General features: G+C 54.4%; 7 protein-coding genes across 7 annotated transcripts; 3 read left to right on the top strand and 4 right to left on the bottom strand.

Moving 5' to 3' along the window:
• Positions 1-256: 256 nt before the first annotated feature.
• CORC01_13743 (cyclic nucleotide-binding domain-containing protein) lies at positions 257-3,202 on the top strand (the record flags this gene model as incomplete). The annotated part of the gene is made up of 1 exon (XM_022625359.1): positions 257-3,202. The coding sequence occupies one exon, from the start codon at positions 257-259 to the stop codon at positions 3,200-3,202; it is 2,946 nt and encodes a 981-aa protein (XP_022468140.1).
• Positions 3,203-3,507: 305 nt separating this feature from the next.
• Positions 3,508-4,068, bottom strand: CORC01_13742 (uncharacterized protein; the record flags this gene model as incomplete). Its single annotated transcript, XM_022625358.1, has 1 exon — positions 3,508-4,068. One exon carries the CDS (start codon positions 4,066-4,068, stop codon positions 3,508-3,510), a length of 561 nt encoding a protein of 186 aa, XP_022468139.1.
• Positions 4,069-5,643: 1,575 nt separating this feature from the next.
• On the bottom strand, positions 5,644-9,099 carry CORC01_13741 (uncharacterized protein; the record flags this gene model as incomplete). The annotated part of the gene is made up of 5 exons (XM_022625357.1): positions 5,644-7,553; positions 7,756-7,793; positions 8,365-8,738; positions 8,789-8,834; positions 9,083-9,099. The coding sequence occupies 5 exons, from the start codon at positions 9,097-9,099 to the stop codon at positions 5,644-5,646; spliced, it is 2,385 nt and encodes a 794-aa protein (XP_022468138.1).
• Positions 9,100-9,133: 34 nt separating this feature from the next.
• Positions 9,134-11,785, bottom strand: CORC01_13740 (uncharacterized protein; the record flags this gene model as incomplete). Its single annotated transcript, XM_022625356.1, has 7 exons — positions 9,134-10,143; positions 10,244-10,457; positions 10,540-10,619; positions 10,692-10,746; positions 10,822-11,355; positions 11,428-11,593; positions 11,670-11,785. The coding sequence occupies 7 exons, from the start codon at positions 11,783-11,785 to the stop codon at positions 9,134-9,136; spliced, it is 2,175 nt and encodes a 724-aa protein (XP_022468137.1).
• Positions 11,786-13,486: 1,701 nt separating this feature from the next.
• Positions 13,487-15,083, top strand: CORC01_13739 (major facilitator superfamily transporter; the record flags this gene model as incomplete). Its single annotated transcript, XM_022625355.1, has 3 exons — positions 13,487-13,561; positions 13,623-14,547; positions 14,611-15,083. The coding sequence occupies 3 exons, from the start codon at positions 13,487-13,489 to the stop codon at positions 15,081-15,083; spliced, it is 1,473 nt and encodes a 490-aa protein (XP_022468136.1).
• Positions 15,084-16,365: 1,282 nt separating this feature from the next.
• CORC01_13738 (uncharacterized protein) lies at positions 16,366-18,402 on the top strand (the record flags this gene model as incomplete). The annotated part of the gene is made up of 1 exon (XM_022625354.1): positions 16,366-18,402. One exon carries the CDS (start codon positions 16,366-16,368, stop codon positions 18,400-18,402), a length of 2,037 nt encoding a protein of 678 aa, XP_022468135.1.
• Positions 18,403-19,385: 983 nt separating this feature from the next.
• CORC01_13737 (uncharacterized protein) lies at positions 19,386-21,639 on the bottom strand (the record flags this gene model as incomplete). Its single annotated transcript, XM_022625353.1, has 3 exons — positions 19,386-20,380; positions 20,436-20,722; positions 20,780-21,639. 3 exons carry the CDS (start codon positions 21,637-21,639, stop codon positions 19,386-19,388), a joined length of 2,142 nt encoding a protein of 713 aa, XP_022468134.1.
• Positions 21,640-23,138: the final 1,499 nt, after the last annotated feature.

The raw sequence follows: 23,138 nt of genomic DNA, 5'->3' as shown, positions 1-23,138 counted from the left end.
CGGCCCGTCTGCTATCTACACTACCGACTGGGAACGCCAAGATTTAGCATCGGAGGAAGCTACGGTATACAGGCAGGGAGAGGAGTCTCCTCCTCCGGCTGCCCTGCGGAGCACAGGCTACAGCTCGGGTGTGCATTGGCAAAGCCCTGTGGAAGCTTTGGCCCTCTGCCCTCCCACTGGGCAGAGAGCTTAGCCGGCAAGGCGCGCCGAAAACCTGGCGTCGACACGACCACGCACGCGGCATCCCTCAAGGACCATGAGGCGGAATCGCTCCCCGACATCACCATCGCCCTACCGCGCCCTCGCCCACACTGGCGCGGGCGCGGGCGGGGTGCCAGATTCCCTCTCACTCCTCAGGTCCTTCAACGTTGACACGAACCCTACGCGGCCCATGCGGCCGTCTCCTCTCACCGCCTCCACTATACGCGACATGCCACTTGACCTGGTTGATCGCATCAGATCCTTTCCCCTTTTCGTGTCTGCGCCAGAGGAGTTCTTGGCCGCCATCGGAAACCATTTGAGACCGCAAGTTCATGCAGCACAAGACCATATCCTCACAGAGGGCGATGATGCCAGAGCAATGTATTGGCTGGTGCGCGGAGTTGTGGCTGTCACCTCTAGAGACGGCGAAGCCATCTATGCGGAACTCAAGCCCGGTGCCTTTTTCGGAGAGATTGGTGTGTTGATGGATGTCCCGCGAACTGCGACCATTGTTGCCAGAACGAAATGCCTCCTTGTGGTCCTTAAGAAGGAAGACCTTCAGGCAGAGTTGCCAAAGTTCCCGGACATGGAGAGGGCGATTCGCCATGAAGCTCAAGAGCGATTAAACATTCTCAAGAAGAAGCGCCAGGAAGGTGGGCAACTGATCAAGCCGCCCTCGACACAGGCCAATGGAGCAAGAGAACCGGCGCCAGGAGAGGTATCTACAGGTGAGGTGGGTACCATCAGAGAGGGAACAGTGGTCAACTCAAAGAAGCGGAAATCGCCAAGTCCCGGGGCCATCGAAGACCCTGCTGCGGGTAGTGCCCTCGGGAGTGGTTTCGTCAACGTGCGCCAAACGCTACGGGAGCTGCCATTGTTCTCCACGTTACCTCCAGACATCCTCCATCAGCTCGGATTGAGCGTCCAGCCAAAGACGTACCCTCCTTTCACCGACATCATCCAACAAGGATCGGCAGGCAATGAGATATTTTTCATTGTTCGAGGTGAAGCAGAGGTTGTCCATGAAGCACCAACACCAAAGGAGCCACCAAAGAAGATGGCTCGCGCGACTTATGTGCGTCCAAGATTGAAAGCTGGTCAATACTTTGGAGAAGTAGCCAGTCTTGGATTGTCAGAAGGCCGGACGGCGACGGTGCGGGCGATCACTACGGTCGAATGTCTGATGATCCCAGGAGACGCGTTGGACACGCTGTGGAGTCGATGCCCGCCCGATATCAGGTCACAGGTGGAGGAGACGGCACGCAAGAGGTATAAAAAGTCGGACGAAGATGTCGAAATGTCAGATGCGGAACCCATGGAGCGGAGCAAGTCGGATCCTCCGACACCAACCACACCGAAGGCTCTGCCGCATGTCACGTTCACGACACCCTCGAAACCGGCTTCACCTGCCAAAGACGACATGGAGACAATGGAGCCCAAGGACCCGGATCCTTTCTTGAGCGTAGACATGGAGAATATGCGAAATAGGCGACGCAACTCCCTGGCACCGCCCACCCCTCAATCTGACAATTCCTCGCCGATAGTGACGAACGGCTTCCGCCTTCACCACATCGAATCGACGCCCCTTCGCTTCTCGTTTCCGCCACAGTCGCCACCCGAGTCGGACGTACCTTTCAAGCGAGCCCGGACGCTGCCACGTCGTCCACATCCAGCACAGACCCCAGCCCTTCCCGACGATTTGCTCGTGGCGGTGTTTCGGTACCTGAATATTGCAGAGCTTATGCGCGCACGAATCATTTCTTCACACTGGCGCAGGCTTCTAACAACAGACCCCAAGGTTTGTCTGGATCTAGACTTATCCGAGCATAATAGGAGAGTTACAGATCAGGCCATCAAAATGGTTATTGGTCCCTTCGTCGGCACCCGCCCGGAAACAATCGACATTAGCAACTGCTTCCACATTACCGACGATGGTTTCCGCTGTCTTTGGGAGAGCTGTGGCCGCAATGTCAAGCGATGGCGCATGCGGTCTGTTTGGGACGTCTCTGCAAATCAGATACTGGACATGGCAGAGAACGCAAAGGGCCTGGAGGAGATTGACTGGAGCAACTGTCGCAAGGTTGGCGACAACCTGCTAGCACGTGTCGTAGGATGGGTAGTCCCTGAGCCGCCACCACCACAGCCGCCTAGCAAGCAGGTGGTGATATCCAGCTCATCCGCCAAGTCCAAGCCTCAAAAAGCCGCAACACAACAGACCCAGCAGAGAGCCGCCAACATCCCCAAGCCGGGAACCATAATTGGGTGTCCTGCCCTCAAGCACCTCAACCTGTCGTACTGCAAGCACATCACTGACAGGTCTATGGCACACCTCGCCGGACATGCCTCCAATCGGCTGCAGTCGTTGTCCCTCACGCGGTGTACATCAATCACGGACGCCGGCTTCCAGTCATGGGCTCCCTACCGGTTCTTGAACCTGTCTCATCTGTGTCTGGCTGACTGCACTTACCTTTCTGATAACGCCGTTGTCGCCCTCGTCGGTGCGGCCAAGAATCTGACGCACCTGGATTTGTCCTTTTGCTGCGCTCTGTCCGACACCGCAACAGAGGTCGTCGCACTGGGTTTACCTCAGCTCCGCGAACTCCGCCTCTCGTTTTGCGGCAGTGCCGTCTCAGATGCTAGCTTGCAATCGGTTGCTTTGCACTTGAACGAATTGGAGGGAATCTCGGTCCGCGGCTGCGTTAGAGTCACTGGCGGCGGTGTCGAGAACCTTCTCGAAGGATGCAGTCGACTTCAATGGGTGGACGTCAGTCAATGTAGGAATTTGGAGAACTGGATCCGAAGCGGAGGGGTCATGCGGTGGGGTTTCGACGAGCGTGGCGGGAACGGCTTATCACCTGGACACGTGCCGTTGCCGTTGCCCAGCCCGTCGCCGACTACTACGAACCATGGCGGGCGGGGTGCAAGGCCCTTGAGCTTCCGGAGGAGGGCGAGGCAGCCTGTCCGATTCATTGTTGAAAAGGGCGCGTTTGGACTCAGATGATGGAGATGAAGGTTGGGGGAATATGATGTTTTGATGAGAGAAAACTTTTTGTATGATGTGGCTGGCGTGGAATTGTTTGAACCATAGAATAAGCCCAGTTTAGGGAGGCAAAGCTCGTCACGAGACGCAGACGACACTACAGGGCATCATTTCTGGATTCTCAGACGACTATGGCGGGTATGGACTGAGGATAGACTGGATATGATGATACCCTATTCATTTTGCTACATTGAAGCATTCCGTGCTATGTTCCGTACTAGCCCACCATAATTATGCAATGGCCGAATCATGTATCATGAGCCTGATCAGCCGGCCTTGTTCTTGACCGTCCTCTCCTTGGCCGGGAACCCCACCCCGAAAAGGAACGCAGCCCTAGTAAGCCCGGCCAGAAGCGTGATGCTCAAGGCTCCCCAATCCTCTAGGCGCCATGTCGACAAGGGGTTCGCCAGCCTGCCTTGGAGGGCGTAGGAGGCAAAGGTGCCGTAGAGGAGGGAGGCGTCGACGATGAGGAGGGCGAGCTGGTAGATGCGCCAGATTTTGAGGTCGTGGGTTGCGCGGAGGAGGAGGGCGGAGAGGAGGGCGTTTGAGAGGAGGTGGCCTGCTATTTGGGCGTGGAGGGGCAGGGAGTAGGATTGGAGGGCTGTTGCGGCGGGTGTATTGGGGGTTGGGTGGAAGGGTGATGTGGAGGAGGTGTAGGATGCTGGATGGGATTTTGAGGGGTCGTATGTAGGGGGTTCGAGGGAGGGGAGGTAGGAGGATGTTGCTGTTGATGGGGAGAGGAGGAAGATGGAGGTTCCCCAGAGGGCTATGAGGGGGTCGAGGAGGGTGAAGAGGATGTGGTATGTTTTTGGGATTTGAGAGGGCATTCTCTTTTTTGGCTGGGATGGAGGGGAGCAAATGGTTGTTGGTGAGTGTTGTGTGAATTTAATGTTGCGAATTTGTTGGTTGGTTCAGGGAATGGTGGATGTTGGCGGTGTTTGGATGCCGGATGCGAGATGTGAGATGCGCGCGGATGTAAATGGAGACACGACCCCTGAATCTTGGGTGTCGATGTGAGAGATCTGGAGAATTTTGGGTGGGCAGACGGGACCCTCTTTATTCTTTGCTTTATTGGACAAAAGTTCAACATAAACGAAAGAGCATACGGAGGAAAAAGTAGGAGAAAGGGGTCAAGTATGCTGGGAGGAATGCAGTACTGTTTCAACGCCGGGCTCGCTCGTGACACTGGTCAGCATCCATCCCCCCTTCCAAATGAGATTTCCGAGGTCTCGTGTTGATGTCATTGGGTCCGTCACCGCCGCGGGGGGGCTTCTTTCCCTTTGGGGGGTTTTTTTTTTCTTTGGTTCCCTCCCCGTTTCTTCTTCTTCTTCTTTTCCCTTTTTGGGTTGGGGAGAGAGTGCTCGGACCAGGGAGCGACTGGCGGGCAGGCGGGGTGATGGAAGTCGGGGACGCTTTGCGGTCAGGGCGTCTTTCTTTGTGCCCCTGGGCTCTTTTCCTTTTTGCCCGCTTAAGCTCGTAGGGCTGCGGCTGGTGCGGGAGTTGGGAGCTTGGGCCGCTTTGCGAACCCCTTTTTGGGTGAGGCTTGAGAGGGGGAGGAGCTGTAGGGAGCTGGGGAGCTGTTGATTATGTCAGCTTTTCGTGCCCTGTGGGTCGTCGTTGTTTGTTCAACTTTCTTGCGACGTTCAGTGAAGAATGACACAATTCCTTTACGTTGTGTCTTTGATATACACACAACACGATTGTCGTTCTGAAAAAACTTTTGATACGCGCATCTTATGTTGGATCCATCCGTCTACTGAGATTAATTTGCCATGATCAGGTTTGTGACGATGAGGTACCGTCCTGATGTTGCCTCTGATGCGATATATCGAAAATTTATGCAGGAATGCGGCGCTGACATGCCCATTTTGGAACAGCCTAATTGTGCGCCTCCGATTCCCTTGATCGCATTTAAGTCCGAATCGAAGACGTTGCGTACTGTCAACTCGGTATCTTTGACATCAACATGCCGCTCATTCACGGAGAAGGCATGAAGGCCTTTCAGCGACTCCGAGAGGCATTTATCCGAGACAACGATGCATGGGAAGCTTCAAGTGGTTGATTTTATTGATTTGATGGAGGAAATGTATCTCTCGAGGTGGACCATCACGGGGCTTTCACTCATGCAAAAGATGGACAGTGGTCGGCTAACTAATTGAGTGGATTATTTTGGCCTTGAACAGTAACTCGTCGTAGAGATGTATGCCCCAAACGACGCCTTTCCAAAGCGTCACTTAACAAGCTCTTCTACCTAAACAAATACAAAATGCCACTCGGCCGACACGCCAGGTATCAACAGTCTCATTCAAGACTAATCTGAGCTCGGTGATCGAGCTCCTCCATTCGATCTCCTTACACGCTCTTCTTATTTCTTATGCACACTTGCTACGTGCTCTTTTCACCTACTCCTCATCCATGGTGTCATACTCTTCCGATTCATCTTCATATTCATCCAAACCCGCAAAGATACCCCCGTGGGCAGCTTGAAGATGATCATAGCATTCATCCACGCCTTGGAAATCCTCCATGCAAACCCAGCAGATGTGCCTCCCGCACCGACAGATGACGTGCTGGCACCCGTCGCTCTTTTCAATGGGCGCCGTACAATACCCGCAGCGCTTGATGCCGAGGCCCGCCGCCTGGAGTTCCCAGGCCCTCTCGGCCTCGGCCTCGCTGCAGGAGAGGTGCTCGCCGTGGGCGGTGTAACACTCGCCGCAGAAGTTGAAGTCGCAGCTGCTGCACGTGAGCCTGGTCGTTCTCGTCGTCAACATTAAGGCGTCCCGGTAGGTGCGTTTGGGAGGAGCGGCGGCGACGGGTGGCTTTACGTGGATGCGGTCGCAGTCTGGGCCTGGGCAGGCTTTGAAGGTGGCTGGATTCCGGGCGGCGTGGGTGACGAGTGCGAGCTCGAGGACCTTTTCAAAGTTGGTCATGGTGAGGTTGTCTTTGAGCTCTTGGAGGCTGAAGACGTGGGTGCACGCGGCGTCTTCGCCTCCGAAGCATCGGGTCTTGGTGTCCTGGGCGTTTCTCGACTCGACCGCTGACATGGCGAACGAGGTGAAACAATCTGGACAAAAGACGTGGCCGCAATACGCGGTCACGGTCAGCAACGGGATATTCAGGCAGATGTGACATGCCGATGTGGGCTCGGTCTGGTGGGAGTGCTTTCGGGGCAAGTTGATTGGAAACGAAGCGGTCGGTGGCCGTCGAAGAGTCTGGTCCTTGTAGACGTCCTCGACTTGCTGGGTGCCGAAGACCAGTCTTTGAGGATTCGACGACTGGAGCATAATTCTACTGGTTCCGATTTCGGGGTAGTTTACCAACGTCATGCCTTCTACCCTGGTTGTCGCCGAATCGAACCATTGGTGCACGGGGTTCTTGTCGTACACAGATTGGAGGACATCGAGATACACCCTATAGAGCGGAAATATTGTGAGTCGCCCGCTGAGCCAGAAGGGCAGCCTCATTTCGTCGCACTCCGCGACGGCCCTGGCTGCGTCGGCCTCGTGGACAAAGCTTGCAGTCGCCCGTATCGTTCCCGGCGTGCCATCAAATGGGCAGATGGTCAGCGGCGACTCGAGCGGCCCATACTCTCGGAGTATGTCGTCCATCTCTCTGATGTGCGAGTTGGTGTTCTGGGTATAGGAGCTCGGTCCCAGACGGATCTTGCTGGGTCTCGCTGTTCCTCGTATGCTCGCTATGATGTCCGACACCGTAGCGGAGGCTGGGACTCCCTTCAAGTGGACGATCGAGCCGTCAACACTCAATAGGGATATCCGTACGCCCAAGATTTTGTATTTCCCCTGGGAGAAGATGCAGGCCATGTTCTTTGCCACCATGTGATGATCAAACTCAATCATCACCGCCCTCGTCGCGTTTTCCCACCCTAAGATCACGAACTTGGAGGCCTTTTGGCAGTGAGATTCCAAAAGGGAGCTCCTGAGATTCTGCTGCTCCCTGACGACGCGGGGCTCCCTTGGAGAAGGAGACGTGATCTCACGCCTGCTTTCACCTTGACATTCGCCACCGGCGGGACTATCGAAGATCTTGGCAAAGTTTGGATCGTCAACAGTTATGTAGGCGATCCTTGCTAGTCTGTTGTTGTGGAACTGGACGCGTGCCGTGTCTGCCCAGTGGTTATAGTGCATCCGGCGGAGGCAGTCGAGAAAGCGCGGGAACGCGTTGTCATCGCCCTTGGCGCATACTACTGCAATGGTGGAGGATGCGGGCGCCGGGGAGGTTTTGAGGACCGAGGCTCCATTTCCGAAGCGGGTTTTGATGCCCTTGATCTCCCGTATGATCTCCTTGGGAGATACTGTTGGGGAGTGTGTTGGTGTACTGGCGTGTTGGTGTTGACTGGGATTAGGCTGTTGGAGTGCATGCTCTGGTCGATTTTCCGCTTCGTTTCTTGTAAGTGCTCCGAGCATTTGCTTCAATGCTGGAGTAGGCGTAGGCATGATTAGTGAAGCAGCCATGTTCGATGTTATGCCGCACGTGTGAAGCTCTTCTTCACTCACAAAGGGTGGTGTATAGTGGCCTCTTGTCGATGTTTTCACTGCTAATGGCGAGTATATGACTTTGAATTTGAAGGACCGATGGAATCTCCCCGAGGTGCTTGAAACATATTGTTCAATTTCCAAGAACAATGTGCAGTACTGGTGGTGAAAACACTTATATAACTGTTGTTTGAGGACATTTCGGAGATACAATTGCGCTCAAAGTTAGTTGTTTTAAGGACTGCGAACAAGGTTGTTCACAACCGTAGGCATCGTGTCCATCATGTTTCGGAGATACCTCGATTGTCCATCCAGTGACTTGTATGTGTTCGAGGATAAGCCGCCAAGGTCAAGAAAGAGGCGTATTGCCATCAAACGCCAAAGCAACCATAGATGGTCTCTTGTCCCGGTAGCCAAACTGACTAGAGTCTAGGCACGGCGTTCCAGATCAAACGCAGACTTTAGTCTGGCAATTCACGTAGAACATAAACCATCGTGTACACTTGCCGGATGACCTAGAGCCGATCCCCAATTCATCCCAGCCATCTGCCTCCCAATCTCGGTTGAACGGTCTGCGCGGATATAAGTGCCTGCGTACTCATCAGTCATTGCACACCCAACTTAGAATACATTTTATACAGATAGAACTCGGGAGGATGGGATTTACTACTCGTGTGGTAATGCCACCAATCCTGGGACCGAGAGGCATTGTTCGTAAGCTGGGACAAGACCTCGTTCCAACCCGTATTTTTGTCGTGGTAAACGGCTTGCTTCGACCACGCGACGTATACTTTGGGATGGTCCAGGTTTTTCCGTCCGTTCTCACCGCTGCGTGGGAGGGTTGCTTCAATTGTAGAAAAGGCGTTGGGAATGTCGCCCCATTTCTTGCGGTCGTAGCCTGCTTGTTGGGAGAGGAGGAACTGTGAGGGCTGCCCGGTGTTGCCGGGGTCTTTTGCCCAGATTATAATGACTTTCTGCCAGTCGCTGTTTGTGAAATTGATTTGCTAGTTATATGCAGGTATTGAGATAATTGGATATCTCAATGAGGACATACTGTTTGTGTCCAAACACACCCGACGGTGTGATGGGCTCCCAGAATACTTGAATCCTAGTTCAACCCTCACGCTGCTGTAGACTGGAGCTGAACCCGTCTTATCATTTGAGGCAAGTCTCTGTTTCAGGCAAGCACTTTTATCTTCTGTGAAGTTAACCTGATTGCTTCTTTTTGGAAGAACATGCTGCCTCTTGAACTTCCACTAATTACGCCACCGGCCAGAAAGACTGCAGAACTCAAGAATCAAGTACTATCGCCATCTAACAGATATCCATAGCAGACAAATGGAAAAACCCTTCCGAAAATCCCATGCCTAGTTCAATCTGGGGAACAAAATGAGATCTCTCATTGTGTGCCGTCGTTCATCCAGTGGTAGTGGACATGGACTTGATCATCCTTAGCCGAATGGAAGTCCGTCGCAGCCGATGTGTCAACCTCTGGAGGGCCGTCTTTCAGTCCTTTCTGCCAGGACACAAAATCATGATACCCATGCTTCATCGGGTACCCGATCGGGTACTTCTTGGCCGGCGGCGCGCCAACGAACGCGCCGATGGAGGTCTGGACAACCCACTCCGCCGTGCCCAGGGCGTTGTACACCTTGCTCGTCGCCAAGTCTCTGAGGCGGTCTCCCGGCGTCCGTCGTTGCATCTTTACGTGTTCGCTCTTGGCCTTCAACCTGACAAGGTCGTCGTTGATATCGATGTACATGCGTTCCCACATGCCGATTTGCTCTTCCCCGAGCACTTTGCCGTTCGGATGCGTCCAGGTCCAAGTGTTCTTCGGGGTCTTCAATTGCTTGAGGTCGGATTCCGATGGCTGCTCCGTCTTCACGAGCTTGCCCCCCACGGCTTGAGTTTTCGGATACTGTTGATGGACGGCGGTGACGGAGCCGGCGACGGTTTTATACTTGTCCACGATCCTCGGGTCCCGGCCTTGCCGAACCTTGATTGGTGTTTTTACTTTATCGACGCTGAGATTCCAACCATGCCCCGACAGGGCATTGCAGCGCCACTCAGACTTGTCATCTAGTCCGAGACCATGATACAGATACCGGACCCTGACGCAAGGATGAACCAGCTCCTCAGTATTGGTTAGAAGCTTTTCCCCGTTGTCGTCTGTGTAGCAAGCGGGTGTTCGTGCCGAACTTTCCGCAAACTGCCCGTGGTATGCGAGATAGGGCGCTTTAATCGTGTTCCAAGCGAGGTCGGGGCCTGTCGTCAACAGACTTGTCGGACTGAAGATCTTACCGAGGCCCCATGGGCGGATCTCGTCTCCGTGGGAGATTGTGCTGAGGATGCGCTTCATCTCGCAGTTGCTGAATTCCACGCCGACAGAGGTCAACTGATCCGCCATCCCTACCAATATCAGGTCAGTCCGGGCATACTGAGGGGTTGCAAGAAAAGTCCAGACGAGTGGAACACCCAACGCATCAACACCGGGGGGGGTTGAACGTACATGCTAGGGCAATCTTTGAAATTTGCTGTGAATCAGAACCTCCTCCGACGTTGCTGTGGCATCCGGGGAACCAGACCTGACGAAGCTGAGTATGCGTATTTGAGCTTTTGCGTCTCCACAGCGTGGGAGAGAAAGGGGTTCTGAATTCGTCGAGGGCAAGAGCATGGAACGCGTGATCGATGTTGGGGTGAATGTTGTAGCTTGCAAACCGGAGCTGGCAAGCAAGAGAGCCGTAAGTGTTTGTACTACTCGGATAATACCAGAAGTTTGAGGCTTCCTCCAAGGATGAATCTTACCTCCTCAGCACTTCGGCTGCCTTGCCAGAAACCCCACGGCACCTTGGGAATCCCAAGACTTCCTACTGTTTCCCATACACCTGAACGGGTGGAGTAATTAGTTGCCACAGACTCGCGCTGGAGTGAACACCTTGCGTGGGAGATAGACTGACCGACTGCGTTCACCTTACCCTCCACAGCTTCATGCCAGACCTTCTCACCGATTTGCTTTCGACGAGTCAGGCATAATTGATACTAAGAGGTCAGCCATGGATTTTAAGAAATTAGTAATGCAACATTTACCTCGCTGAGTTGCTGGCGATAAGCCTCTGCCATCAGGCGAAACTTCATGCTACCATCTGCCCGTTTCATTTGAGTCATCTTCTCAAACAGCTCCTTCTTGTCTTTTTCCAGCCGTTGCTCCAGGTTCTTGTGATTCAAAGCTTCTTCGTATTCTTCGAGGAGGGCATTCAACTTGTTGTCAAGCTCCCATACCTTGTCCTCGGACAAGTCGTCGGCTTCGCACAACTCATCTTCGACTGCTTCGATTTCCTCCATGTATTCCTTTTCGAGTTTCATCTTCAGCTGGTCCTCGTTGAAACCAAGGAGATGTTCCTTTGGGTTGTACATGCGACTGTCCGTCCACTGATTGAAGGCCTTGTAATCCTGGTAGATCAGGCCAAGGTTATTGAGACCGGAGCGGTTGAGGAATCCAAGCGCGCAGACCATGGATGCGATCGAGCGGGCTGTGAAGGCGCCTCGCGAGAAGCCGACGATGATGATCTCGTCGCCGGGGTTGTAGTTATCGCAGATGAACCGGTAGCAATCTACAATGTCCTGGTATTGATTAGTCTCGAAATTATTTTTGTTGTGTGTCATGACCCTCCGCCGTCTGCCATTATCGCCTACCTGGGTGACACCTAGGCCGAGCAGGCCTCCCATAATGCTGGCCCACTTGTCCTCTTCCGTTCCGGGACCGCGGTGATAGTACACTACTTGAGCCATGCCAGTACAGCATTTGTGTGCAACTGCAGCAGAGAGGCGGCTGACGTTGGTAGGTACTCCGCCGTTGTTGCTTAAGGGAAATATCTCAGTACAAAAGTATGATATCGCATGCGGGCAGAACCGAGTATCGCCATTGCCAGACTTACGAGTTGTTCCATGTGCCGTCGCAACATATCACCAGCCTTTTCCTGTCCGTGAAGTTGTCATCTTGTGGAACGCTGACGTGGGCGCATTCAACATATTCGGGGCTTTCTGTCGACATGCTGGCGTTTTGGATGTGCTTGTGGTATGGCACGTCCTGTTTAAAGATAATGGTAGGCTTTTCTAACATAAATCTTTGTGGAGCGAACCATGAACGAAGGGGGTGAAGGTGCCGCCAGGTATATCAAGGATAAAGTGGTCAGCTCATAATTATTATAATCACTTAGGGCTGAAATTGAATTGTATTCCGGATGTTGGCATGTGAAATGGACTCGTATCATGGTCGATTTCTCCAGAATTATCCTAAAAGCGCCGGAAAAGGCAAAATGTCTGAGACCAAACGATCCAGCTCGACTATCAGCTGAAGGTATCCAGGAACGCAACACTCCGCGAACGGATTTCTCGGAGATAAACCCACACCTGAATCGTTTTGAAGCCTATCAAATCAGTCCAAATCAGAGTCGGCTGAAGCCACGTGTTTACCCGTTTGCGAAGAAGCGCTTTCTCAAACACCACTAAGCTAGATCGGGTTGACTTTCGAGTTCGGTAGATTGGTTCGAGACCATGGCCTTCAGCTATTGTGAACGACCATCTACATGGAATGGGGCATCGAATTGGTGGAGATATGGGAAGTTGCTTCATCCTTGGAGCTCAAAGTCTAGCGCTAAGCTGGAGGAAAGTGAGTTGGCCAAAGTGCGGCTGAACGGCTTTCATTTCTAGAAATAACCGACAAGCCCATACTAGAAGACCACTTGTGTAGCGGGCTTGCCTAAGTAACTGAAAGCGTCTGTTTGTTTTTGCATACATTTCCAGAGGGCTAGCAGAAACCATGCTCAGCAGGGACAACGTAACAAAAAGTCATCGGGTTTCAGAGACGATCCCAGAGGACACTCAAATTACTATTGGTTCCATATTGTGTGCCTTTGCAGAGCTTTGAAGTTGCGTTTGACCAATTGGCGAGGGATATTGACGATGAGGTTATATTCTTTTGTCTTCCAAGAAAACTAAGGTACGAAATTCGAGAGACGACTCTTCAACATCCCTGTAAATTACATTGCTATGATGGGTTGGCCTAAATACGGATCAGAGCAACATATTAACCAACGATTTGGCATTGCGTTCAAATGATGCTCATGGCACGAACGGCGCTGCGGAAAATAAGAGGCTGCCGCAAACCTTACAACGGGATATCAAGCACACAAGATGTCTCACGTATGTTCTGTGACCTATTCAAACTGTCTTGAATATCGTGCGCTGGCTTTGCAGATCGCAATTCCAATACATCTTGTTCGAATGCTCCTCCTCCGGTCTTCGGTCACCATTTGTGACCTATTTGGCTAAACCTGCATGACGGCATTAAGCACAGCCGATCACAACTCTCCAAGACTCCAATAATGAGCCCTTGATTCGCGAAATCACCGACACCAGCTCCACCAGATAGCGACGCTGGGGCGGCACGACAGCACATGCAGGCTTGGTGAGATTTTCGGGTTGCAGTGGTGAGGAGACGCTTCCCCCGCGGGTGCGGGGATGCGGCACAACCGGGAGGGGACGCTCTCGGCCGATGAAAAGGCGAGTGAGGTTGCTGGTTATTTCGTTCCATGTGGTGGAAGCGAGAAATATCTGATCCTTTTCTGTTGCGGCGGTCGGAAGATACTTGTAGCGACACCTCTATGGTCAAAAAGGGTGTCTGCATTCACATTCAACCCTGGCGGTGCATGCGTCTAGTATCCTGAGCAGCATATCATTCTCAACATCCAGTATGGCTTCAGAGTTTGAGGCAAAGGGCACATTCGCACCAGGCCGAGAGGATGTCGAGTCGCCCGTCGTGAAAGATGTGAACCCTCTCGCAAAGCATTTATCACGATGTCTCACTGGGACTAATCAAATCATCATAGGAAACCTCACCGTCCTCCCCCACCCCAGCCGACGCCGAAGAAGAAAAAGCCCTCCTCTGGAAGCAAGATAAGCGTATCATCCCGCTCTCGGCGAGCATCTACTTCCTCTGCTTCCTCGACCGCTCCAATATTGGTAACGCAAAGATCCTCAACTCCTCCACGGGCCACGACATGCAGACCGAGACCCGTATGTCCAACCGCGACTTCACCATCGCCCTCATGATCTTCCTCATCGCCTACGCAATCTTCGAGGTCCCCTCCAACATCCTCCTCAAGAAGCTGCGGCCCTCGCGCTGGCTGGCGTTCCTCATGTTCTCCTGGGGCTCCGTCACTATCGGCCTCGGCGGGGCGAATAGCTTCGCGGCGGTGACGGGCGTGCGGTTCCTCCTGGGTGTCTTCGAGGCGGGGCTGTTCCCGGGACTGGTGTACTACCTGACCTTTTGGTACAAGCACGACGAGAGGAGCGTGAGGGTCGCCATGGTTCTCGCGAGCGCGACGTTGGCGGGCGCCTTTGGCGGGGCGATTGCGTACGGCATCGGGCACATGAACCAGGTGCATGGAATGTCGGGTTGGAGGTGGCTGTTCATTCTCGAGGGCATCCCCTCGTGTCTGTCCGCCTTCTTCGTGTGGTTCTTCTTGCCCGACTACCCCGAGAGCGCCGGGTGGCTCTCGGAGCGGGAAAAGGACCTCGCGGTGCGGCGGCTCTACCACGAGGGCAGCAAGAGCAGCCACAAAACCATGTCTTGGGAAGAGGCCAAGGCGACGTTGACGGACTGGAGATTGTATGGGCACTATCTGGTGTATTTTGCCATGTCGACGCCTTTTTCATCACTGTCTCTATTCACACCGTCCATCACCTCGGGTCTCGGGTTCGTCGATCTGCAAGCACAGCTAATGACGGTTCCCCCATACGCTGCAGCCTACGGTACGTCCAGATCCAACCCTTGACACTACTATGTGCTGTTCGGAAAGCTAACGTCTCAAGCAGTCGTCCAAATCCTTGTAGCATGGTCCGCAGACCACTTCAACGCCCGGGGCATCCACTCGGCAGCCCTAGCCCTCATCGGCGGGATCGCCTTCGCCGTCTCGGCCGTCCTCCCGCCCGACGCCTACAACGCGCGCTACGGGTGCCTCATCGTCGGCGCCTCGGGCGCCTTTGCCTGCATTCCGCCGCTGCTGGGGTGGCTGACGTCCAACATCTTCAGCACGGCGGCGACGGGGCTGGCCATCGCGCTCAACGTTAGCATCGGCGCCGGGCTCGGGCAGATCCCGGGCGTATGGGTCTACAAAGCCGAGGAGAAGGCCCGAGGGTACCCGACGGGCCACTGGGCCAACGCGGCGCTGCTTTTCGTGGTTGTGGTCGGGTGTGCGGCGCTGAGGATGTACTACGGGGTGAAGAACCGGGGTATTGTGAGGAGGGCGGCAGAGGATGGGACGGAGGCGAGGTTATACAAGTTGTGACTTTTCGTTGGGCGAGATGTGCACATTGTCTAGCTTCTCGTCTCAAGGGTGTTTCCGCGGCGAGCAGTCCCAGTTATCAAGGTTTGCGTCAAGGTTTGCGTCAATGAATCGCGAGGTTTCAGGGATGGGCAAACGCATTGAGCTGGGTGTGAATCCCACGGTAACCTAGGCTGGATTCGCGTCTTGCCAGCTTAATGATTCCTGCCTGTCAGCATAGTGATCTCAAACTCATGAAAGACTGAGGGAGGCTGTTGCGAGCTGTAGGAGGAGCGAAGCCCGGAGACCAGCATCCCCGCTTCATTGCGGATTCACGACAATTCGGCGTTGTGGCAGAGTGGTCTAATGCGCAAGACTAGAAATCTTGTTCCTTCGGGAGCGTCTGTTCGAATCAGGCCAACGTCGACACATCACTAGTGTACTCTTTTGTATGTTTTTGCATGAAGCCACTGTTCGCGTGGTGGTCAGCCACACACACGCTGCAACCATTCGATAGTGCGATGCCGCCCGAGGGTCGCGTGGTTCGTTCACGGTTCGGAGGCAGCTGTCCGTGATTGGATCAGTCATTAATTCACGCGTTCAGATGAAGCAAAGTGGTTGAACCAGGCTCAACTAGGATGAACGCCATACTTCACGGCGGCGTCCAATCCGGTCAGCAGGATGAATGCAGAAAAATTATCCGTTTAGATGGCAGAAGCCCTTTCATTCAAGTCTCGTCGCCTTCCTGAGGTCCCATCTCTGTGGTCCCTTACTATGTCCCCTCCTCTGAATGACTGAGACAACCCCCTACAGCGCCCTTTACCCTTACGGGTGGAGCCAGTTTTAAACAATCAAACAAGCAACCCCCCCACAAGAAGTTTGTTCAGAGTAGAGACCGAACTAGTCAAGGATCATCCTCCAACACGGGCACCCGAAATTGCTTGGAACCAACCAAGACGGGCGCCATGGGATCCAAATATAGTGGGATGCCGAGCGAAGGTGGCCCCTTACTATTTTACCTTCTGGGGAGGAATCGACACAGTCGCCTGAAGCCCAACCACGTCAAGTAATTCTCTTTGAGTTCTGCGCCCTTTCGAAACAAAGCGCAATGTCTAGTTGAACTGAATGATTTTAAATCGTTGGTCTTGGGCTGGATGAACTCGAGTAATTGCTCACTTCAACGCAAAAGTCAGGTTTGGAAGGGAGAGTGACACGACTATCGGGCATCGAAGTCGCGGGAACGCCCGTTCACACTCATTGGAACGGACGACGCGCCCAAAGAGTGGACGCCAGAGACTCAACCGCCATGCCAGCCTTCACCGTCCTGAGCGGCGGCATACAGACACGTCGCGCCCGCGTCGTATTCATCGCCCTTCTTCTCATCATCTTTGTGCTCTTCCTCAACAACTCTGGTCTCGCGGGCGGTGGTAGCTACCTGGACTCCGCGCGGTATGCAGCCACGGGCAGCGGGAAAGCCTCTGGCGCCGGTGGTGATGCCGGCAAGCAGACGGTCGGAAATCAGGATAAGGACAAGCAACTACCGGTCGCATTTGGTGAGCCCGATGCCGCCGCCGACAAGCTCAAGGCCGACGCCGAGGAAGGCCAGGACTCGTACCGCAACAAGGACGAGGAGCTGGCCAAGCAGCCGCCCCTGGACGCCGGTAGACCCGGGGATTCAAAACCCAATGATGATCCCGCGTCGGCACCGATACCGATACCAGCAGCGGATTGTGAATCTTTTGAGAGCTGGATGCGCAAGCGGCCCGGCCCGCCGTCCGAGGGCAAACGCAAGTTCCCGCTCAACCGGCCCCTACCGGAATGTCGCACGTTCCGCCTCCCCGCCATGGACAACCTCATCACCCGCATGAAGGGCGTCATCAAGGACCCGGACCTGTACCGCCTATTCGAGAACGCGTACCCCATGACGCTCGACAGCATGGTCAAGTGGCGGGGGTACGCCAACGAGACGGACGAGGCGACGGGCGAATCCAAAGTGACGGACCAGGAGCTCACGTACGTCATCACGGGCGACATTGACGCCCTCTGGCTGCGGGACAGCGCCGAGCAGATCAGCCCGTACCTCCCGCTCCTCGAGGCCTCGAGGGACGCAAACTCTCTCGCGAGCCTGTGGCGCGGCCTCATCAACGCGCACGCGCGCTACATCATCATCTCGCCGTACTGCCACAGCTTCCAGCCGCCGCCCGAGAGCGGCATCCCGCCGACGCACAACGGCGCGTACGTGCACAACCACCCCATGCCGGCGTACGACCCGGTAAAGGTCTTTGACTGCAAGTGGGAGCTCGACTCGCTGGCCTCGTTTTTGAAAATGTCCGTCTCATACGCGGACAAGACGGGCGACTGGCAGCACTTTAACAAGTACCACTGGGTCGACGCCGTCGAAGCCGCCGTCAACGCCGCGGGCGCGATGCGCCTGGGCACGTACTCGCCCGAGGGCAAAGTGGAAAAGTCGGCGTGGACGTTCACGGGCTGGACGAACCGCGGCAGCGAGACGCTGACCAACGACGGACTGGGCAACCCGATCAAGGAGAACGGCATGATCCGCACGGCATTCCGCCCCTCGGACGACGCCTGTATCTTCCAGTTCCTGGTGCCGGCCAACATGATGTGGGCAAAGTACCTCGAGTCCGCCTCCGAGATCATGGCCAAGCTCGACGGCGAGAAGGCCAAAAAGCTAACAGTCGAGATGCGCGCGCAGGCGTTTGGGATCCGGCAGGGCATCGAGAAGGACGCCATCGTGCACCGGCCCGGGTTCGGCGATATCTTTGCGTATGAGGTGGACGGGTACGGCGGCGCGAACCTGATGGACGACGCCAACGTGCCGTCTCTCCTGGCGATGCCGCTCTGGAACTTTACGCACTCCAACTTCAAGTACCCGGACCCCCCCAAGGGCGAAAAGCGGCACGACTACGCAGAGGTCTACCGCAACACGCGCAAGTACGTCCTCAGCGACGCCAACTCGTACTACATGAAGGGCCCAGCCATCTCCGCCGTCGGCGGCCCCCACGTCGGACCCGGTAAAGCGTGGCCCATGGCGGCCGTCATCGCGGCCATGACGGCGTACGATCCCATCTCCGGGATCAAGGACGTGGAGAAGGACGTCGAGGAGCAGTTGCGCATGGTGCTGGATTCGACGGACGGCACGGGCGTTTTGCACGAGGGCGTCAACAGCTGGGACGAGAAGGACTGGACGAGGGCGTGGTTCGGGTGGGCGAACGGGTTGTTTGGGGAGTTGGTTTTGAAGATGGAGGAGGAGGGGAAGAAGAAGGGCGGCGGCGGCGGCTTGTTGGCGAAGAGCTGGCAGGGTGGCGGCGCTACGCGGTAGACGTTTGAGCATGTATTCAGTAGACTATATTCACCGTTGGTGTTTGTACGAGAGCTGTGTTGTAATGGTGACCGTGAACCCGAATGCCGTCTTATCCACGCCTTGTGGATTTTATGTCTCGCTCCGCTCAACGGTAGTGAGAATTGTAACGAGACTTTTGATTAGAGAAGTAGGCGTGTTCTCATCAAGTAGATCGCGTGTTGAATTCTCCATTGTGTAATACCCGTCGACTGGTGCATGTAGATGGGAGGTATGGTGTTGAAGTTGGTTTATGGTATATCACAGCCTCCAGAAGTTGTATGATCTGTCACTTTCCGCAACTTAAAGTAACGTCCCGGAAGTTTACTATATGTGGAATGTCGCAGGCACACCCTGCGGTACACCTTCGCGACTGGGCTAAACCAACAATCTAACTAAAGCCAACTCACCTTCCAGTCATTCACCAAGAAGGTAGAACAGGAATATCAAGGCAATGGAGCAAGTTCAGAGAGCAACTCATGAAATAGTACAGAAGTGAGATGAGACCGACAAAGGGTTTCGTAGATAGCAGATATTCAATCCATGGGCTTTCCTCGTTGCATGGAGACACAATGCGTCATGGCCAACAAATATAGAGAAAACGGCATTGTTAGAAATTGGACGCGGCTTTTCGAGGCTGGTAGAAATTGAACGAAAAGCAAAAATTCGACGTTGGCCTGATTCGAACAGACGCTCCCGAAGGAACAAGATTTCTAGTCTTGCGCATTAGACCACTCTGCCACAACGCCGGTTGCCAAAAGTCTAAATTTTGAGGTATATGTATGGAGCAGACTCCGCAGCCCCAGATCGACAATCTTGCCGTGTGTTCGACAGGATCTGTTCATCTCATGAGTCTGCATCGACTACCATAGATGCTTTAAGGATTTTCTGATCTTCTAGTCTGACCTCCTACTGAAATACCAGAGTGAACTTGAACAACTAGGTATTTGAAATCAAGACTACCCCTACATATACCTACTCTCTGGCATCTGTCCAAGCGAACCCATCCCTCCCATTCCACCCAACCCCCAGTCCTGCTCCCCTGGAATTATATCCGTCCAGAGCGCCTGGTCCTCAGACAAGGTGTCAAAATACGTCGGCGGGTTCCAAACCATGCTGGCATCCCACTCGGGCATCTGCAACGACGCGAGAAAGTTCTCCTGCATCTCAATCTCGCCCATCCCAAACTGCTCTCCTCCTCCTCCTCCTCCTCCTCCTCTTCCGCTCTGTACTTCCAGCTCCCGCTCCTCCGCCTGTGCGGCAATAATCTTGGACCACCTCTGCTGTCTCAGCATCGCAATCTTCACCTTTGTCGCGCCCAGGCTCCAAATGTTGCCGCGCCACTCGCCCTCGTCGACCGACATCTCAGAATAGGCTGCGTCAATGGAGTGCAGCTGCGCAATGGTCCGGTTCAGGTACCCCTCCACGTCGAGCATCAGGTCAGGCTGCGTGGAGAGTTGTGCCTTGAGCGCCGCTAGCACCTGAGGCAGGTCCTTGTCTGGCAACGTCGTCTGCCACGGCGAAGAGGCCTTTGTGCCCCCGGTCGACGGGCTCGACGTCGACGCGGGCGTGTTGGGGCTGATGGCGGCTTCCATAGCCGCCAGGGCGGCGTTGGGATTACCGTCTGACGGATCGACGGGTTCGGGCTCCGTCCGCGGCTCCGGCGGGGGGTGACCTGTCGTTGTCAGCCAGGACCATCGGCTCATCATCATAATGGCGTAGACCATGTGAGATGCGATCGAGATGGGGATGCAGTAGAAGAAGTCTTTTGGGACGGAGAGCCAGGTGTCGAACCACGCCTTGAGGGCTGCGTTAGATTGGTAAAAGGCGTCTAGGGCCGATGTCGATCCGGCGCTGATCGAGTCGAGTGATTTGGAAAGAGAGGCGAGCAACTCGGCGTCGATTCTGGGGGGCTCGTGGATGCGTAGACGTAGGGTGGCCATCCTTACTTGAAGGTAAGCTATGCCGCGTCAGTTTGTGATTCCAACTCGTGATTACTTGCGCGCGAGACTGACCGTTGTTTTTCAAGCTAGGAGGCATGCTGGCCTGGAGTTTGTTGAGCTCAGCTCTGAAACCAGAGACGTAGGCTGAAAGAGGTGCTCGGGTGCTCTCGTCCCCTTCTTCGTCTAGGTAGTCTTTTGACCTTAGGTCAGAGATCCTCTCGCAGAGTCTCTGGATGCGAACAATGTATCCGAGATGGATGTCTGACTCAAACTCCGCGTCCTCTTCAAGTTCTCGCAAACATTGCTGCATGTACCCTGAATATCTCATGGAGTCGATCTGGTGAATATCCATCGAGATGCTGGAAATAGAACATTAGGTATTTTTCGTCCTTTCCTCTAAAAGACAGAGCACATACCACGAGCTTAGATACCATACCGCCAACAACAATCTTCGCTCCTCGTTTGTGCGTTCCCGCAACTCCCGAGGACGCATGACTAACAACCTAGTCCGTTCCGGGAGACATGGGCTTCTCTTCAGCCCCAGCTCTCCAACAAGGCAAGTGGCCAGCGAGACGAGCTGGTTGAGCTGAGCATGAGCGATGCAGTGCTGATGAAACCAGCCCAGCATGACGACCAACCCAAGCAGCAAGTCAAAGGACCTCTCCGATCGCAAGAGCATGTGGTCGGCAACGTGGTTCAGAAGACGATACATCTGTCCGCGCATCGATTTCATGCTCCGGTACGAGGAGACCATGCGGATAGCAGCCATCAGGAAAGGCCTAGTCGCGCCAAGGATAGTGGCGGAGACATCATCGGGGACTAGCACAAAGGGGAAGCACGGCGCCAACTTCGTGCGGTAGATTTTGAGGAGGTTCTCGTCGGTGTCGGGGGGCGGTGGAGCTTCCCCCGGTTCGGGCTTGCATATGCATGTCGGGGGCACGAAGGAGTTGTAAGTCTCGGGGATGTTGATGGGTCTGGCATCCGCGAGGTCTTCGACGTCCCAGGGGGAGACTCGGCTCTGCGTGTAGAAATCCGGTGTTGGTTGTCCAGAGAGCAGCGAGAAGGCCGGGCCCGAGATTGGATACGATTGTCTTGATGGGCCTGGCTGGCCGGTGGACGGGCCGGTCGGGAGGGCGGACACATTTCCTGATACTCGGAGAGTGTTTACCAGGCGGTTGAGGCGCTCTTCAAGCTGGCTTGTTTTCCTACAACATCTGCCGTCAGTGATGTGGCCAAATGGATGACAAACAGGGCCTCCGAGATCCCATAGTCTCATTAATTGATGGCTCAGTGATGTTCATCACATTGGACAGCAAGTATACATCAAATTGACTGATCGCAGATCCGCTGCAGGAGGGTTATGACTTACGATGGCCTGCTCTGCCTCTTCTTCCTTGGCCTGCGTACCTGTAGCGAACACTTCTTGAAGAGCCGCTCACACCTATTACGCAGAAGAAACAACCGTTAGTCTCAGATGAAAGCAAGCGTCGCGCAGCAAGTCTCTTCTCCCTCACAGTTACTACAACTTCAAAGGTATGCCGGGTTGTAACGGAGCCACCACACCCCAAGGTACACCATTCCCGCAAAAAAAAACACGTCCATGTCGCCGGGCCCGGAGATATTGAGGAATCCCCGGCCCCTACGCCAGCCGACAGTGAAGGGGGCAAGAAATAAAAGTGCATAAAGACTAGAGTGTTTTCGAGCGTACCTATCACACTTTGACCCTGACGTGGTATCCGACCGAATACACTTTGCTTTTGCCGTCGCACACGGCGCGCAGGCGGCGCCCCATCTGGCTACGGAGGGAACGCGAGACTGCTCCGGCGAAGGACTCTTCGTCGACCGAGAGGGAGAGGAAGCGGCAGACATGTTCTTTTTCCTGAACGAGAAACAACGGGAATAGGAGCCGATCGGCCTTTGTCAACTTCCCAAGAGAAACACCTGCCTCGCACGAAGCGGATATTTGGTATCTTCTCCGCCGGCACGATGCTATTCTCCCCGATTGTGATTGTGTACGGGGGAAAACGATGGAGACAGCTTTGAAAGCTTATTTAACAACGGCAAGTTATTTCCGTTGAAAGAAAGAGTCGGGCATTCGCGTCTCGTCAAGGCTCAGCAGGCTAGTGGTTTGGGGGGGGGGGTTGTTTGCCATGTCCTGGTGGGATGTTAAAGTCAGCGACCGGAGTTTTCAGACGACTGGCAAAAGTCCGAACCCTGTGCCGTAGGGCTGTGCAGGTGGGAGGGATCGACGCCCCGAAATGTAAGCCGGAAGCGGTAATCTAGCGTCTTAGTGTCGACCTATCCGTATGCAACTAGGTTCAACGGTAGCGTGGACCGGAGTTTTCGTAAAAGTCCGGTCTGACCTCCAAAGCTGATAAGTTTCCCACTTTCTTCTTCATCGGATATGATGGATCAAAAATCATCGGTAAGAGGCTGTTCAACATACTGTGCATACCAACTGTAACGACGCGTCAATGTGCTGCGCCTGTTTTCTGATGACGAATGATGTGCTGACTGCAGTAGCCTACACACGAAGGTGGAGATTGTCGTCACGTAAATAAGTAAGTACTTAGGTAGTAGTACCCTTGCACTCTTGGGTATCAGCACCACAGTACAACCGCGGAGAGGAGTAAATGCTGATATGTAGCACCTGGTCGCACCTGAGGGCGGCTTATGATTTATAGACACCATGGATCGTGTGTGTTCTGTTCCGATGACCTGATATCTATGATTTTCGCGCAGGTGAAACAAAACGTCATCTAGTCTCTGGCTAAA

The sequence above is a fragment of the Colletotrichum orchidophilum genome (assembly GCF_001831195.1).
Source record: "Colletotrichum orchidophilum strain IMI 309357 chromosome Unknown Scaffold_210.1, whole genome shotgun sequence".
Taxonomy (NCBI): Eukaryota; Fungi; Ascomycota; class Sordariomycetes; order Glomerellales; family Glomerellaceae; genus Colletotrichum; species Colletotrichum orchidophilum.
This window is presented reverse-complemented; position numbering and strand designations above follow the sequence as displayed.